The sequence below is a fragment of the Copadichromis virginalis genome, linkage group LG3 (assembly GCF_057382275.1).
Source record: "Copadichromis virginalis isolate Kocher_CV1m ecotype Utaka linkage group LG3, C_Virginalis_male_GT1.1, whole genome shotgun sequence".
Classification (NCBI taxonomy): Eukaryota; Metazoa; Chordata; class Actinopteri; order Cichliformes; family Cichlidae; genus Copadichromis; species Copadichromis virginalis.
Window position 1 is genome coordinate 54,078,969 of NC_140620.1, and position 15,665 is coordinate 54,094,633.

Sequence of the window (15,665 nt, forward strand, 5' to 3'; positions counted from 1 at the left end):
ACAAACAATTGATAGATTGATACATACAGTATATACCATCAGAACAGTGAACATCACTGTCACAACAGTGCTTGTTTTCATTCAAAGTCTTTATGATTTTTCCTATAATGGTGGGCCGGTCTCTAGTCAAATTCCCCGGGACGATTTTTTTTTGTCCCAGTCCAGCCCTGTATGCAGCTCATCTGCAGTCTGGTGTTACCTACATCTTCCTATTCAGAAGGCAGAATTTCTGAGTTCTGAGTACAATCGAGAGCACCACGACTGCAGTTTTTGTGTTGGATGTAAAAAGCAGTCTAGAATCATGCGGCGGTCAACGACGGTCCAGGTGTGGGATTTCTCTCGTGGAAATGTGCACATGATTTTTTTCCTTTCTATTGGTAGGTGGCACAGTGCACTGGTGGCAATAAGCAAGCTAGAAGACTGGCAAAGTTATGGAAGCAACACATTAACAAGAGAATTCTGAGTAAAACCAAAGTTACTTTCCCTAGTAACTAGTTACTCTGAAAGTAACGAGTAACTTGAAGTAACTGAGTTACTTTTGATAGAAGTAACTAGTAATGTAACTAAGTTACTAATTTAAAGTAACTTACCCAACACTGCTTGGTAGTAGACATTAACTGCTATTTATATGTTTAATATGTACACCCTCACTCATGAAGGCGTACATTGTTTTTGTTTTGTTCTGCTTTCCTGTTTCCACTGTTTTCATGTAATGAAATGTCTTATGTAAATAAAATTGCCATTGTCATGTGTGGCTCTGCTCTGTAAATTTATGCTCAGAAGATGTTGCCTACTTTTATTGCCTAAAATGAAATATTATGATAACTCTAAGTCGAAACATTATTTCACTGGCTGAAAACAATTACGTTTTTAAACCTTGTTTACAGTTTCTTATTTCTTCGCATTTTAAATGATCATTAACTGTATTTTTAATAACATTTCAATTAGTTTCCATGGAAACTTCACAGCTAAATTACAAAACGCATGACAATGTAAATGTAATGACAAAACACAAAGCATTCTACCCTTCCTACATATAGCGCATCATCATTACTTTATGCATCCAGCCAAACCCTCTTACTAAATTTAATTTCATGTTTGGCACAACAGAAGATTTCTGAGACACTGACTGCTCTGACTGAGCTCAACTCTGTAGTCGATGCACTGAAAGATGAACTAATATAAGGAGAAGCTTAATGTTAAATGAATGCAGGTAAACACATTCATTACCAATGCACTGTGCATAACAACCACTGGTATGCCAGCAATCAATAGGCTTGTATATTAACTTCATCTTAGAACAACACCATTTGAAATGACTGAACAAACTCACCTGAGACAACATTCACACCTCCTCCTAGATGGACAGATTTTACAAGGTCACCGTCAGTGCATATGGGTACTCGGTTTTGTATTGATCATTGTCCTTTAGCTTTTCCACTTGGTTTCGGCAATAAATTGCGAGGCACTGAGAGGTTTCAATTGGCCTCAGAGGCAGCCGGTGTAATATTATTTTATAGCAGGGGTCATAAATTATCCTGTCTGTAATATCCCCACTGAGGCTGTTGGTAGGATGATGCAGTTTGTCTTGCAAGTTCAGGTCGGATGCTCAAAAATTTCACTCTCCACTGTGCGAGCTTTTGTTCAGAGGGGGGGAGTGAGCATTAGCTTACATAATCAAATCCCCACTTTGTCCCCTACTGCAAAAAATACAGAAATCAGTGATTTTTAAAATAAAAAACCCGCCCTGTGTTTTCTCATCTCTTCCTTCCGAGCATACTTCTTCTCAGAGACTTGCAAATAGTGTACGTGCATTATCTGTACCCTTTTTTTAACAGCTTCCCATGCATGTCCGTGTATGTTCACACACACAAAGCTGTATGTCACCTTATATCTTTTCATACCAAATTCTTGGCACATTTTTTTTTGTCCTGAGTCACAAAGCGACATGGCATGCCTGTGCATGTTACCGCGCTTTCACATTTAGAGCTGAACTAAAGGAGAACTGAATCAGTGTTTTCAGAGCAGTGTCACTTCCGTTTTTCATCAGTTATTCTTGGTGGTTTCCTTCATAGCTCCTCAAAAGACAAGAAAAAAGAAGTGGGTAGAGGCAGAACTGATACTGAACTAGCACACTTGAACTGGACTACGTACTGCTTGGTGAGGTGTCTTTGTAGCACACATCTTTTTAACTATATTACCCAGATCAATATCCCAAGTGTAGTGAGTGAATTGAGAGGCCAGTAATGAGCTCAGCGAGCCTATAAGGCCTGTGAAATTAAACACATTGCTCACCTGCTGCAGATATTGGTGAGCCTTGACTCATAGTTATCATATCGGCGCACCGAGATCAGTGGAGCTCTTTTAGTTGGAATGTTGAGTTTATTACCTCTGCCTGTCCCCAGGTCTCTACTGTGCATGTGTTTCATTCTTCTGATTTGTGTGCAGCATCACTGATGCAGTAGCTTGGATACTGAAAAGTTTCATGTACAAATCTGCAGCTGTGGCTGTTCGAATTTTAGAGTTTGTCTTAAAAAAGGTCTTGAAGTCAACAAATAAGAAGGTGACGTCAAACAGGTTCTTTTAAATAAACTGTTGTGAATTTTATATCGTTTTTATAATAGCCAAAGTCAACCTACAGTGATTTATCTCGACAAAAGGATTACGCTTTAGAGCTTCATTATAACCTCACCTTTGTCCGTGTGAATAACACAGCGATGTATCGCAGAGCCTCTTTGTTTTAATTGTGGTTACATAACAGTACTTTGTTATATCAAAGGCTTCTATGCACAGCTCTATTCACCTCCTTTTCACCTGAAAATGTCCTCAGTTAGACAGCTGGCTTATGGGTACACGGAAACTGAAGGAGGTCGGGAGGTTGGCGTCTTAAAATATAGGGCAGACTTCCTAATAAGGTGCAAATATCAGGCCTGTGGCACGAGAGAAGCAAATTGCTTTTTGACAGTATATTTAAGATGGTAATCGACTGTCATTTAACACAGCCAATTCTCTCTGAATTGCCACGTGTGCCTGAGAGTTCCCACCCCTCCCTCTCTGCCTCTATCTCACTTTTACTATCAGCTGTCCCTCTCATTTCTTCTGTCCTTTACATCCATAATTCAGTGATGAGAACTGAACCCCACACCCCTGCTAACCTACCCCACCCACCACCCAAACCCTGTCTAATAAATGAAATTCAGTGTTATTAGATTTTGGCTTATATTATAGCTTAGATATAGATAATTAATTTCCTCGTCTACTCTCACATACCCACATTTTACAATTGCTGATTCTTATTGCTACAGATGAGAGCATATACCTGTTCAGCTGCTGCTGATATACTTCTTGTCACTGGCTACTCAAGAATCTGAAATGGCCTCTAATTGTGCCAGTTGTTGCCGTGCAGGAAAGATGAGGTTGCAGTCATACAAAGTTGATAATGTTTCTCTTTATTGTTGGTGCAATTTTCTAGAGGCAATGTTAGAAGCATAATGATGCTGATGTTACAAATGATGCTGTTGAAATGCAATCGCACTTTTAGTTTTATATATGCACAAGTAAAAGTCAAAATTTTTATTAAACTTTTATTTAATGGATTGCATTTATATAGCGCTTTTCTAGGCACCCAAAGCGCTTTACAATTCCACTATTCATTCACTCTCACATTCACACACTTAGTTCGTTTTTGGAAATAAACTTGTCATATGGCCAAAAAACGCAAGGTGTGCAAATTCATGGCCCACATTTATCTGTTAATCATAACTAGAGCTCTGCTGCTTACATAAGCTGAACTTTTAGCTGTAGCTATAGGAACAGAATAGTGCTTTTGCTGTTTGCCATTTTTAAGGATAAAAACAGAACATATGCACAATGTCCACTCATTTACCATTTAAATGTTTCTAATCCTGTCAGGTGAACACTTTCAGTTCCCCCATTCCTAAACAAACTTGCTGGATCTTTTTTCTTTCTAAAATTGTTCCCCCTCATCTGAAGAGAAGGAAGGCGCAAATGAAAGTGTGTGTGCAAAGAGATCAGAGTTGAATAATGATAAGTAAGCAGGCATTTGCAGAAATGCTGGCTGGTTGTAAAGTGAGTTCTCTGTTCATTCTCTTTCTCCCCCTTTCACCCTCTCAAGCCTTTCTTTGGTGTGCCTTCCAACCCACTCTGTCTTGCTGTGTCCCAACTCATGCCACCACCACCATCCCCATCCGTCTCTCTCTCTCTGTCTCCAGATAAGGCCAGTAGAGCTGCAGGCTGCTGGGCTGGTTAATTGGAACAGTAGAGTCTTGAGGCCTGGCCAGCGAGCCTTGTGCTTCCCACCAAAACATCTCCAGGCACCAAGACAACCACACACATGCTTCAGGATACACACACACACACACTCATGCACACAAAGTCATCCGCTCAGATTCTCTCAAACCCCCCAGCAAACATTTTACACTTCACGAATGCAAAGCAGCTTAAATCTTGTGAACAGGTAGGATTCAGTATTTTACTCAAAGAAACTAAAAGAGGAACAGTGTACTTACAAATATAACAACCTGTACATTGTAAAATGGTTTAAATAGCCTGAGCTACCTTTGTTTGTTTGTAAGAACATATCCATACATTTAGCACCAATTAGTGATCTGAAATTCACTTGTGCGCCATATGAACAGATGCCGTAATTTCCCCTTTTGGAAATCTAAGAGAAAAACATAATTGTTACCCTCTTTATTTAGTGTAACCCACAGTACTGTCCACATCTTAAGTCTGCATGCTCTTACACTTCTTGAAATGTTAGAAATAGGTGGAACCGAATTGATATTGGTGATGTGTTGGTTGTGACCAAAGTAGGGAGGGTTAGGCATAACGAGGAGGTCAGTGTCAAAGTAGGGAGGAAAAAACAGGACAGGTGATTTCCTTCTTTCAGCTCCTTTAATGAATGCTTGCTTATTTTTTGGAGAGCTTTGCATTGCAAAAGAACAATGTCAAACTATTGCCAGTGGAGGCTTTTCACAAGTCATAAGCAAATTGTCTTTTTTCCGCAAAGAATCGTTCAAACTCAGAGACGGTTCGGAGGACCACATGCCTTTTGATGTTTTGATATTTTAAAATAAGTGATTATGAGTTAATAAATGAATTGACTAAAAACACTACATGCGAGCAATAATGAATATGAGACTAATATTGATACTATAGTGTGATTATCAGTACATAAACTCTGAAACAGCATAATTGCAGGCTTAGAGTCTGCTGTGCTATTTATTGCTTTATGCTCAGTGTCTTTCTCTCTCCCTTTAATGGAGGTTTTTTTTTTTTTGGCTCGATTGATTGATTGGCTTGATTTTTCATCTCACAGAGGGCATTTTATCTTTTACCTGATATGCGATCAGCAAGAATAGCTTCAATAACCTCTCCTACACAGTACTCCCTTTAAAAAGCTTTCATATTTGACATTGGTGATTACTGAGTCACCTAATGAAAAGACTGCATGGAATAAAAGATGGTGCAGAATTTACAGACTTATCTCTAAGTAAAGGTCGATATTTTCTATTTGCTGATATATATTGGCATTCAGAGTTGATGATAAATTAAAAAAAAAAAGAAGAAGAAAGTTAAGAGAATCATTGATGTAATTACTGTTCATGTTGCACAGTTTGTTGCACTCTCCAACTTCCTTGTTGACACATGATCTAAGCCGAGTAAGGCAGAGGGTAAATTACTAATCCACAAGTTGTTTGAACAATAAAACGAGATTATTTTGAAACTACATTGTCATATTATCTTACTCATAAATAGCTATCCATCCATCTACTTCCGCTTATTTAGTTCAGGGTCTCGGGGGGACTGGAACCTATCCTAGTTACTGAAAGGCGAGAGGTGCAAACTAGACAAACTGCCACATTGTTGCAGAATCAACAAAGGGCCACTTTAGAATCACCAATTACTCTAAGCCCGCTAACAGCATGTCTTTTGAGTGTGGGAAGAAGCCTGAGTATGATGCAGAGAATATGAAAGCTCTACACAGAAAAGTCCTGGAGGGATTGATTTGAGCCCAGGGCCATCTTACTATGAGGCAACAGTGCTAACCACAGCACCACCATGCTTCCCATCATAATTAACTACACAAAACAAATTTCAGGGAAATCTGTGTATGTTTCATCTGTCTGGAAGAAAAGAAAAAGCTGAATGATTGGATTTTTGAATCAACACTGTCAGTATCAGTTTTAAAAATCCTTTATTGGTTGGGCACTTATCTTTCTATTTCTAGTATGATGTTATGTTGCACATGTGTGTATGTTTCACAATGCCCAGTCAAAATGTAAAGATTTGTGACCACAGGAAGAATAGCTGCTACACTGCTAATCTGGATCTTAATAAACCAAACTAAACCCTCTATAGCTGCCTTCTCTTTTCAACCTTACAACATTTTAGTTTGCAGAGCAAATGCATCTGTTGTCCATGATTCAGCCTGTCAAAGTGTCACAGTAAAAGGAGCAACAAGGAGTCCCACTAAAGTCATTATGAATCTGGCTGTTACAGAACTAACAGCTAGGCTAAAGCCCTTGATCTCTTTCATTAGCATCTTCTTATCAAGGCTAAACGCAGTTAGCACTAACAGCCAGAGCTAGTCACTAGTGGCTTAAAGCTGACGAGACTGATCAAAGTCAGTAGCCTGATGTTGAATAAAGAGCTACACACCTCTATTAGTTCACACCACTCACGTGACTGAAAGGGGTCTGTTCAGCATGTGCTATACAGATTCCATTAGTTTTTCTTTATTAAGCAATCATTTTGTTCTAACTTTTGTCACCAAGGTCACCAAAGGGGTTTTATATCAAAACACAGAGTATGTACGATACAATGACAGTCTGATTGATGTCTGGATAGCTCTAGTTCAATTTACAGCTTCCTTAGAAATGTCTCACTCAATGTATCAAATGAAATACAGCCCTGCCTTTTCTCCATCTCTCTTCTTTCTCCTTTAATTTTTTTAAATGACTTGATGCCAGCCATCTCTGCCTATGATTCTCTTTGCTCTTCCTTCTCATACTAAATCCTCGTGTTCCCACTTGACCAGGAATATTAAAAGTGGCTCAGCGTGCCTCTCTGGTTAATTAGAGCACAGCAGTGGCAGCAACAGCTTCATGCTGACGGATGGTACACTGCTGAGCTCCTCACAGGCCAGGATTAATGGCTCCTGCCTGACTACGATATGCCGTGTGTGTATTTGCTTATATGTAGAAGCTGTGTGTGTGATGCTTAGTGCACATGAATAGTATGAATAGTGAGTGTTTTACTTTACATGATTTTATTATATACATTTTTCTTAAGCTTTAGCTATAGAAAAAAAATCCACAGCACTGAACTCTGTGCAGGAGGAGGAAGTTGATAGCCTGGCACAGTCCCACACAACAGGTGTAATCTGGACAGCAGGGAATCTGCAGACGTGGAGCCAAGACGTAGCTCAGTGAGAGATGAATTAAACAAGAAAACTCACGTTTGCACGCGCACACAGCAAGACTAATTTTACCCTGACAAAACAACTACATTTATTTACATAAATACATATTTAAAGCTATTTTGATCCATCACACAGTTTTAGATACTGTACAATTAAAGCCCAGATAAAATAGGACTGTAACAAAAGGAATTCATTCTTGAGGAAAGTATTATTATTATTATTATTATATTTTTTTATATACTATATACTTTACAGAGTGCTCCTTGCATTTCGTCCTATGGCAGCTGGGATAGATTCCAGCTGTCCCCACTATCCTGAATTGGATAAGCTGAAGTGGATGGGTGACTATACTATACTGTACTATAATTTAGTTAAATGGTATAGTTTTACCTTACTGGGTGTATGTGGCATTTAAGCCCCTTGACTAGAATAGGATGGCATTCACTAAACCGGCGTCTGATAATGTCTAAAGTGAAACATTGTAGTAGAAGATGAAATTAAACAATGCTTTCACTGGGAGGTTGATAGTGTAGATAAGTCATTTTTTCCATTAGAAAATTCTGTTCAAGGCACTATTATTATAACTAGAAAGAATGGATCCTTCACTTTTGCATCAACACTTAAAATGCATATTAATCAGGTCTACTGTTTTTGCCTGACTGCCGTTGGTGATTGTAAATAGGAAATTCAGCTGTAAATTAATTTTTCACCACACTGTATTAATCCATAGTCGGAAGGGAAAGCAATGTCTAAAAGCAACCAGGTTAAGAAACCAAACTAAGCGGCTTGTTCTATTGATCTCTCTCTGCTCTGTCTCAGTGCTGTGGTATCTGTATCACAGCATGGCACCTACACGGGGATATTGTGACTTGAGTGACTGATGTCTCCCTCTCTGGCTCTCACATGCTGTCTTTCTTTCTCACTCTCTCTTACTCTCTCTCATTCTTCCAGTTGTTGTATACATTTTGGCCAATTAATCAACAGCCACATTTCTATGCTGTGCTGAGACTTGTTTGCCTTAATAAGTTGTGGTTATGGTTTGTGTTCTTTCGCCATTCAGTTTGATTCAGTACTCCAATGGAACTGGCTTGGTTTTCTGTTGTTGGTAGCTATCAAACCTTTGACTACCTTTGTAAATGTCCCAGGTGGTGGGAGCGTCACCACCTGTGGCCTCAGCAGAATGCCCAGCACTGCCCCCTTAAGCTCACTGCACCACCCCTCCCCTGCACCTGAGCCAGGGACCACACCTCCACCACAAACCTCTACTGTAGTGTGATTTAAGCCAGACACCCTTAGCAGTGCTGAGGTAGAATTTTTGTCAAGATAGTAGAAACATTCCCATGGGTTAATCTGCGAGGAAATGGGTCAGTGCTGGCTTACATGACCGTGTAGACGTTCTGGGAGTTGTAGAGGTTCTACTTTTTGTACAAATTAAGTAAGATCAGGGTGTATGAGACTTGGTACAGACTGTGTTTTAAGTCTTGTATATTGCTGTAGCTTAGTTTGGATTTTTTAGCCAGGGGGATATCAAGCAAGCATTCTATTAAAACAATAGTAAACCATATTTTTTTAACTGGAACTGACTAAGGCTGATTTTGTCTTTGTTAAAACAATGGGTTTAAGTGCCATGGAGAGAGCCACTGAGGAGTATTTGAAAAGAAACAGATGCAGGTCCCGAAATTAGTAGATTACACACACTTCAGCGTAACACTGCACAGTCACATAGGGACAGTAGCTTTGCTAAATCCAAACAGCTGCATGTGCAACCTGAATCAATCACAAGCGCATGGTACAATTCTCTGAGCTCTAGTTACCTCTTGAGACTTGCTGTGTTTCCTCAGTGTCCTTGGGATTTAACAGTACAGTCAGGCAAGCCAGCTAAGATCATATAATAAGCAAAAAGAGAAAGCGTAGAGGATATGTTGACTATCAGCGTGGTAACCTTCATAAACGCAGCAGTAAGAAATGCAAGGAATGTTTGGTTGTCTTTGGTGGTAGAAACTCTCCAACAAGACAGAAAAATCTCTTGGCCAGGAAATGTTTTTGTGCTATGTACCCATAATGGTGCACGAATGTAAACTCTCAAACTAAATATCTATTTAATGTTCCCTTGTACATGTCATTGTATAAAATGTACATATAATGCATAAATCAATTAATATACATGCTTGCACATAAGATTGTTTCTACTTCTAATAAAGTGATTATTGTGTAGTGAACATACTTATGTGTATATTCTTGCAAAAGAGAAAAGAATGTATTGAAATACTGATACAGAGCGCCGTCTCGGAGACGTTTATTTTGGTGAGACCAAAATAAACCAGCCTCAATTTATCACTCCTAGAGGGATGGTGTGCCTGCCACATACTTGTAGACATTTTGTCTCACTGTGCTTTGCATTTAACAACATCTAGACTTACAGTTAGCCATGTGTTTGGTGTCTTATGTATACATATCAGAATCAGAATCAGAATCAGAATGGGTTTATTGCCAGATGTTGAGGTTTACAACATTAGGAATTTGCTGCGGTGCTTCAGTGCAAACAATAAGAATTAAAGTGCTATGTAGAAAGAAAGATATGTGCATGAGATATACATGAGATATATACATATGAGATTTGTGAAAAGCTGCAATCATAAAGCATTACGTATATCTTTAGCCTTTTCTGTCAGAAACTCATTGACATGTAAAGAAGCTCTGCACTCGACACTCGACATTTTGGGCATAAATTTAGAAAGGTAGATAATAGAAAAAATAACCAAATATGACTGATATCAGAATTATGTTTTGCATGCATAACCTAGTAATGCATTGTGCTTTTTCACATATGTGATGCAATGTCCCACCCTTCCAGCGACACTTTGTAACACCCATGTTACAAATATAACCTCACAAAAGCCATCTAAAGGCAGCATTCATTTGTCGTGTTATCAGTGTGTCGTCTTCCAAACAAAAATGGTCCCGTCTTTACTTGTTTTCCTCCCTCTGCTGTATCATACAGCTCTCTTTTTCCCTCTAGTCTCCCTAATCTTTTTCCACTGATGTTAAGCTTTGACCTTTGGAGATCATGGTTGTAGTGTAGCAGCTCTCCCTTTCACTGTATTTCACTCACTCTTCTTCGCTCCTCCTCATGTATGCCAATATCATCTCTGTTGTCACTTTGAAGCGAGGCAGGATAGCACAAGGGAGCATGAGCAGGGGTGAGCCTAGCTTTAATTGCAGACTGTATGAGATTGAAATTAAATCTCACTTAAGAATTAATGGCTAGGGATTAGGTCAAGCCCCAGGGTCAAGACCAGCTATTCAGATAGCTATTGACTCTCCAGCACTCCGATCTGAATTGCATTTGATTTAATGATGTGTGTGTTTGCATATGCATATCCGTAAAGTGTGTGTGCACCACTATGGGGGGCTGTGATTTATCAAATATTACCTCATTCTGTTGAAAACCTTATGTTGCGTGTGTGTTGCGTGTGGATGGCAACTTTCTTTACTGGATATCAAAGAATCAAGCAGATGAAATAAGACATTTCTTTTATTCAGGGTCTTTTGGGATGTATGGAGCCACACAATTGCTAAACTTACTTAGATGGCTGTAGGCAAACTTTTTTGAAGTGTCAGCTTTGAACTGAAAAAAAGTGTAGGGATTATTAAATATAGAATATGGTGTGCAAAACTGTAGGCAAAGCAAAAAATGAAATACCATATCAAATATCTATTAAGGCTATCAGGCTAATTGCTTACCAACTAATTTGAAATGTAAAGTGTTTGCATGTAACTGACGGTTCTGTCTTTTTGTTCTTCTTGTTTCTCCCAGATTGCCAGCACCCATCACAGTCATGGAACCCATACCTGCGTAAATCTTTGTGTTCTGTGAGTTTAAGGAGAAGAATGGCATTAAACTGAAAATGATGAGCACATCAAATGCTCAAGCAGACACCAGCAGGCTCTGATACCCGTCTACTATAAAGCTCCCTTCCTCTTTTGCTCATTTTCTTCTACTTGCTCTCCTCCTGAAGAAAGATCACAATCTTCCCCCCACCCCACCCCCAAGCTTCTGGCAGCAGCTCAAATTTCCTGGAAATTGCTCCGAGATCTGGATTTGAGAGAGGAACATTCTATTTTTGGTCCAGGATAGACAAAGAGGCTTTTGAAGAAACAACTGTGTTGAAATTATCATATTCCCCCTCTTTTATTCTCCCCCTATTCCTCAGTCCCAGAGGCACCAACTGATGGAGAGACGAAGGAGAGAATCAGGATAAGGAGAAGAATTAACACTAGAGAGAGGAGAAAAAAGTGCTTATTGGTCAGGCAAATTGTAGTAGAGCACCTGTGAGGATTGCTTACCCATTGACTTTTATAACCGAATTCAGTACTATATGATACTTCTTGTTTATATTCCTGTTTATACTACAGTCTTTTTTCCTCAGTGAAGAGAGAGCTGTTGCTCATTAGACCTACAGCATTAAGAAAGAAGGGGGACACATCAGAACTTTGAGCATGACAAGGGGGTTAAGAATCCTGTATTTGCCCGTGTGGCCTCTGGCCCTCTTCAGCCTGCTCACTACAGTGAATATGTTGGAATTCAGTGGGGCGCCTGGCCAGTGGGCACGTTATGGGCGCTGGGAAGCTGGATCAGTGGGTGAGCTGAGCTTCAGTCTCAAGACCAACATCAGCAAAGCCTTGGTACTCTACCTGGACGATGGCGGTAATTGCGACTTCTTGGAGCTGTTGATTGCTGGTGGGCGCCTCCAGTTGCGCTTTGCCATCCACTGTGCAGAGCCAGCCACCGTACACATGGAGATACGGGTGAATGACGACCGCTGGCACATGGTCTTGCTTACCCGCAACTTCCGTGAGACCATGCTAATGGTAGATGGGGAAACAAAAGTGGCAGAGGTCAAGTCAAAGAGGAGGGAAATGGCTGTGGTCAGTGACCTGTTTGTAGGTGGGATACCACCTGACGTGCGACTGTCTGCACTGACATCCAGCACAGTGAAGTATGAACCACTCTTCCAGGGCTTGATCTCCAATCTGAAGGTGGGAGAGATGCCTCCTACTTTGCTCAATAGCCAGGGTATTCAGAGCGACCTGGAGTACCTCTGCACCAAACAGAACCCATGCTTCAATGGAGGGTTTTGTTCTATTCAGTATGGAGAAGTTCACTGTGACTGCACCCACACTCGCTTCAAAGGAAAGTACTGCAAGGAAGGTAAGGCACCATCATAACTCTTGTATTTGTCTTTGTTTTATAATTGCAGTGCAAAATCTGCGGTTAGTTCAAGTCAGAGTCTTGCAGAGAGGTCTGGGACCTCATTTCACTGTTTAGGCTGTCGAAAGTCTCTTCTAACAATGTTTGATGAAGGAGGTGCTGATGCAGTGAGGGCTCAAAAGGAGGAGGGTGTGGAACTTTGTGAATAGATTACTTAAAGTGTGCATGATCTTTCAGTGTTCTCTCATTCAGTATTTTAAGAACCTCATTTAAAGATTGAACTGCTGAAGAAGATCACTCTTTTTTAGGGATTATGTGAGTCATACAAGAGTTGCAGACATGGCACAGGTGCAGCTTTGATTTCAGCAGGGACTTATTCAGAAATAATATTTAACATCAAAGCTGCTGAATATTTCACGTTTAAGATCACACATTGAAGGTCTGCTATTTCAGCTGGCTTTCTTCTCGTCTGTTTTTTAGTGAATTTACTTCTTTCTTTCTTTCTTTCTTTCTTTCTTTCTTTCTTTCTTTCTTTCTTTCTTTCTTTCTTTCTTTCTTTCTTTCTTTCTTTCTTTCTTTCTTTCTTTCTTTCTTTCCAAGCCTGTTGTCTCTGCTGCTCTTGCTTTCATTTGCTCTTGGGATATGCTCATATGCTGTCAACTCATGTCAAATTCAGTTCTGTTTTAAACCTCTGGCTCCCTCCTTCACTGACACATCCCATTTCCATATCTATGTTTTTTCTTCTCCTTCACATTCTTCCATGTCTTTTTCTCAGCATCCAGTAGCATATCTTTCATTCACCTCCTACCACCTCTTCTCAAGTCTATCTGGACTTTCCACCTCTCGTCACCCCTCTCCCCTCCATGTCTCTCTCGAATTTGCTCCCTTACTCAACTTATCTCTCTTTCACCTTTACCCGCTGTCAGCACTTCCTACTCCTGACATCCCTCCCCCTTCACTTATCTCTGCCCTATTTCTTTCATCCTGTCTGCATCTCTACACCTTGCTTGGGAATTCTCTCACTCTCTATGCAGCCATCAGAACTTATTTTGTATCTTGATCACCTGTAATGCAGGATGAGTGGTCTTCACTACCGTTATCACTATGGTCTATTATTGCTTTGTAACCTTTAAAATAATCATTTGACTTAGTAGTTTCTACCTGGTCCTGCATGATGAAATCACTCGTAATTACAGCATGTTGAAAAGGTCGATAACTGTTTTGCCAAGTTATGTGACAGTTGTTTGATGCTTTAGACTTTTGTGGCGCTCGCAGATAAGCTTTGACGGTGCTGAAAAAGGAAATCAACCCAAACAAAATGTTTTACTCGAGTCCAGCTTTTGATAGATCTGAAGTAATAAGAATAAAATTTGCATGTTAGATCAAAGCTTTTGATTTATTTTGATGTAGGGTTAGTGTAAGTTTGGAGCGGTCTCAGATAGCTTAAAAAGCTCTACTGTGCTGCTTTTGTTCTCTGCAAAAAGCCGAACAGAAGCCTTTAATTAATGCAGATGAGCTTTTGCTCTTTAGTGACCCTATAGCACAGCAAATGATGTCACTGCTGGACAGCCGTATAAGTCGGTCTGTCTCTTCCTTCCAGTCTCCCTCTCATATTTCACGGTTCCTTCAATTCTTCAAGACTTTTCTCGCTTTCTGTTTCTGTGGCCTGTGTCAGATTGCTGTTTGGTTGCAGCAAGTAGATACTGCTGCCTTGCTCTTAGCTAAATTGAGAGCAGAATACCAATGCAGTGCTACAGTGACTGCAGGAAGCATTTGTCCTTTTGAAATGGAGAGAGTAAGATAGAGGGAGAGAATAGAGATTGAGGTAAGGAGGAGAGAATCAGAACAAGGAATTTGTGGAGAGAGCGATTGCAGTCGTGAGAAATGGAGAAGAGAGCAAGAATGAGGAGCGTAACATGAAGATTTTCATTTGCTCAGGCTTAATTTATTTCCAGAGATGTTCTTTGGTTTGAGGACCGTAAATTGGGTCATTATGGCTGACTGCCAGTGCAGCGGTGTATTTACTCCTTTCATCTAACACGTGGGTGGGAATGTAAAGGTCTTTCACTCTCACTTTCAGTCAGTTTTAAGGCCCTTTAGATATCTGCACTAACAAATCCATGTCTCACTGTGTTAGCTCAGTGGTGAAGGGGCCGTGTCAAAGGAAAGATTTTTTTCCTTTTTTTTCTTGATATTTTAGGGAGCTGCTGTCTGCTCTCCTTAGAGAGGATGAATGTATCAATCCGTGGGAAATTTTTTAATGATAAGACATGGCACTTGCAATACAGTTATTGGTCTAGTTGATCTGTGATGTGCTTTTTGATTATCCTCAGAACATAAAATAACCAGCACAAGATGCCAGCAATGATTCTGCACAATATTAAAACATGTAATATTGCGATCTACATTATTTAAGACAGTTAGTTCATTTCTGTTTTGCATTGGCTGCAAAGAAAACAAAGATAACATTATGGGTGAGGTTTTCCGTTACTGTTTGTCACATAGATATCTGACAAGCAAACCGTTTTAATTATGAAGCTGTTTGTGTTGTTGTAGACCATCTTAACTGTTAAACTTTTTCTCTAAGAATTGCTTCAGCTCTATCGCTATAGTTGTATTAAAGGTTGGGCAGGTTTAGTTCTGCAAAGTATGGTATTTGACAGACCACTAAATTTGGTAAAAGGAATAGAAACTAATTCTGAACTAAAAGAAATATGTTCCTTCACCTGAGACAAAAACAATCAGAAAAATTAGATGAACGCGTCCGATGATTGCGATGTGTCCAGCATTGCCCAGGGGCAGATCATCTCTCATCTATCAGCTATGTAATGCCATGCCATTGACAAGTCAACAAGTCAACACAAGCCAGCTACTCTCCAACCTGTGTTGAAGCTGAAAAGTGCAACTCAAACTGGAGACTGCCTTTAAATAAAAGTTGCACTTTTTGAAACATGTTGGCTGCAGCACTGATGTAGAACTTAAAAGGCAAGGCAAGGCAAGTTTATT

The 15,665-nt window shown here is 39.9% G+C and overlaps 1 protein-coding gene across 6 annotated transcripts in view; it reads left to right on the forward strand.

Annotated features, from left to right (window-relative positions):
- The window catches only part of nrxn2b (neurexin 2b), a 712,610-nt gene that overhangs the window by 62,242 nt on the left and 634,703 nt on the right, over positions 1-15,665 (forward strand). For all 6 annotated transcript variants that reach the window (XM_085451729.1, XM_085451735.1, XM_085451733.1 and 3 more), the window contains exon 2: positions 11,265-12,659. In XM_085451729.1, the coding sequence (XP_085307855.1) occupies positions 11,948-12,659 (712 nt within the window). In that variant the 5' untranslated portion in view covers positions 11,265-11,947. The remainder of the gene's footprint in view (positions 1-11,264; positions 12,660-15,665) is intronic.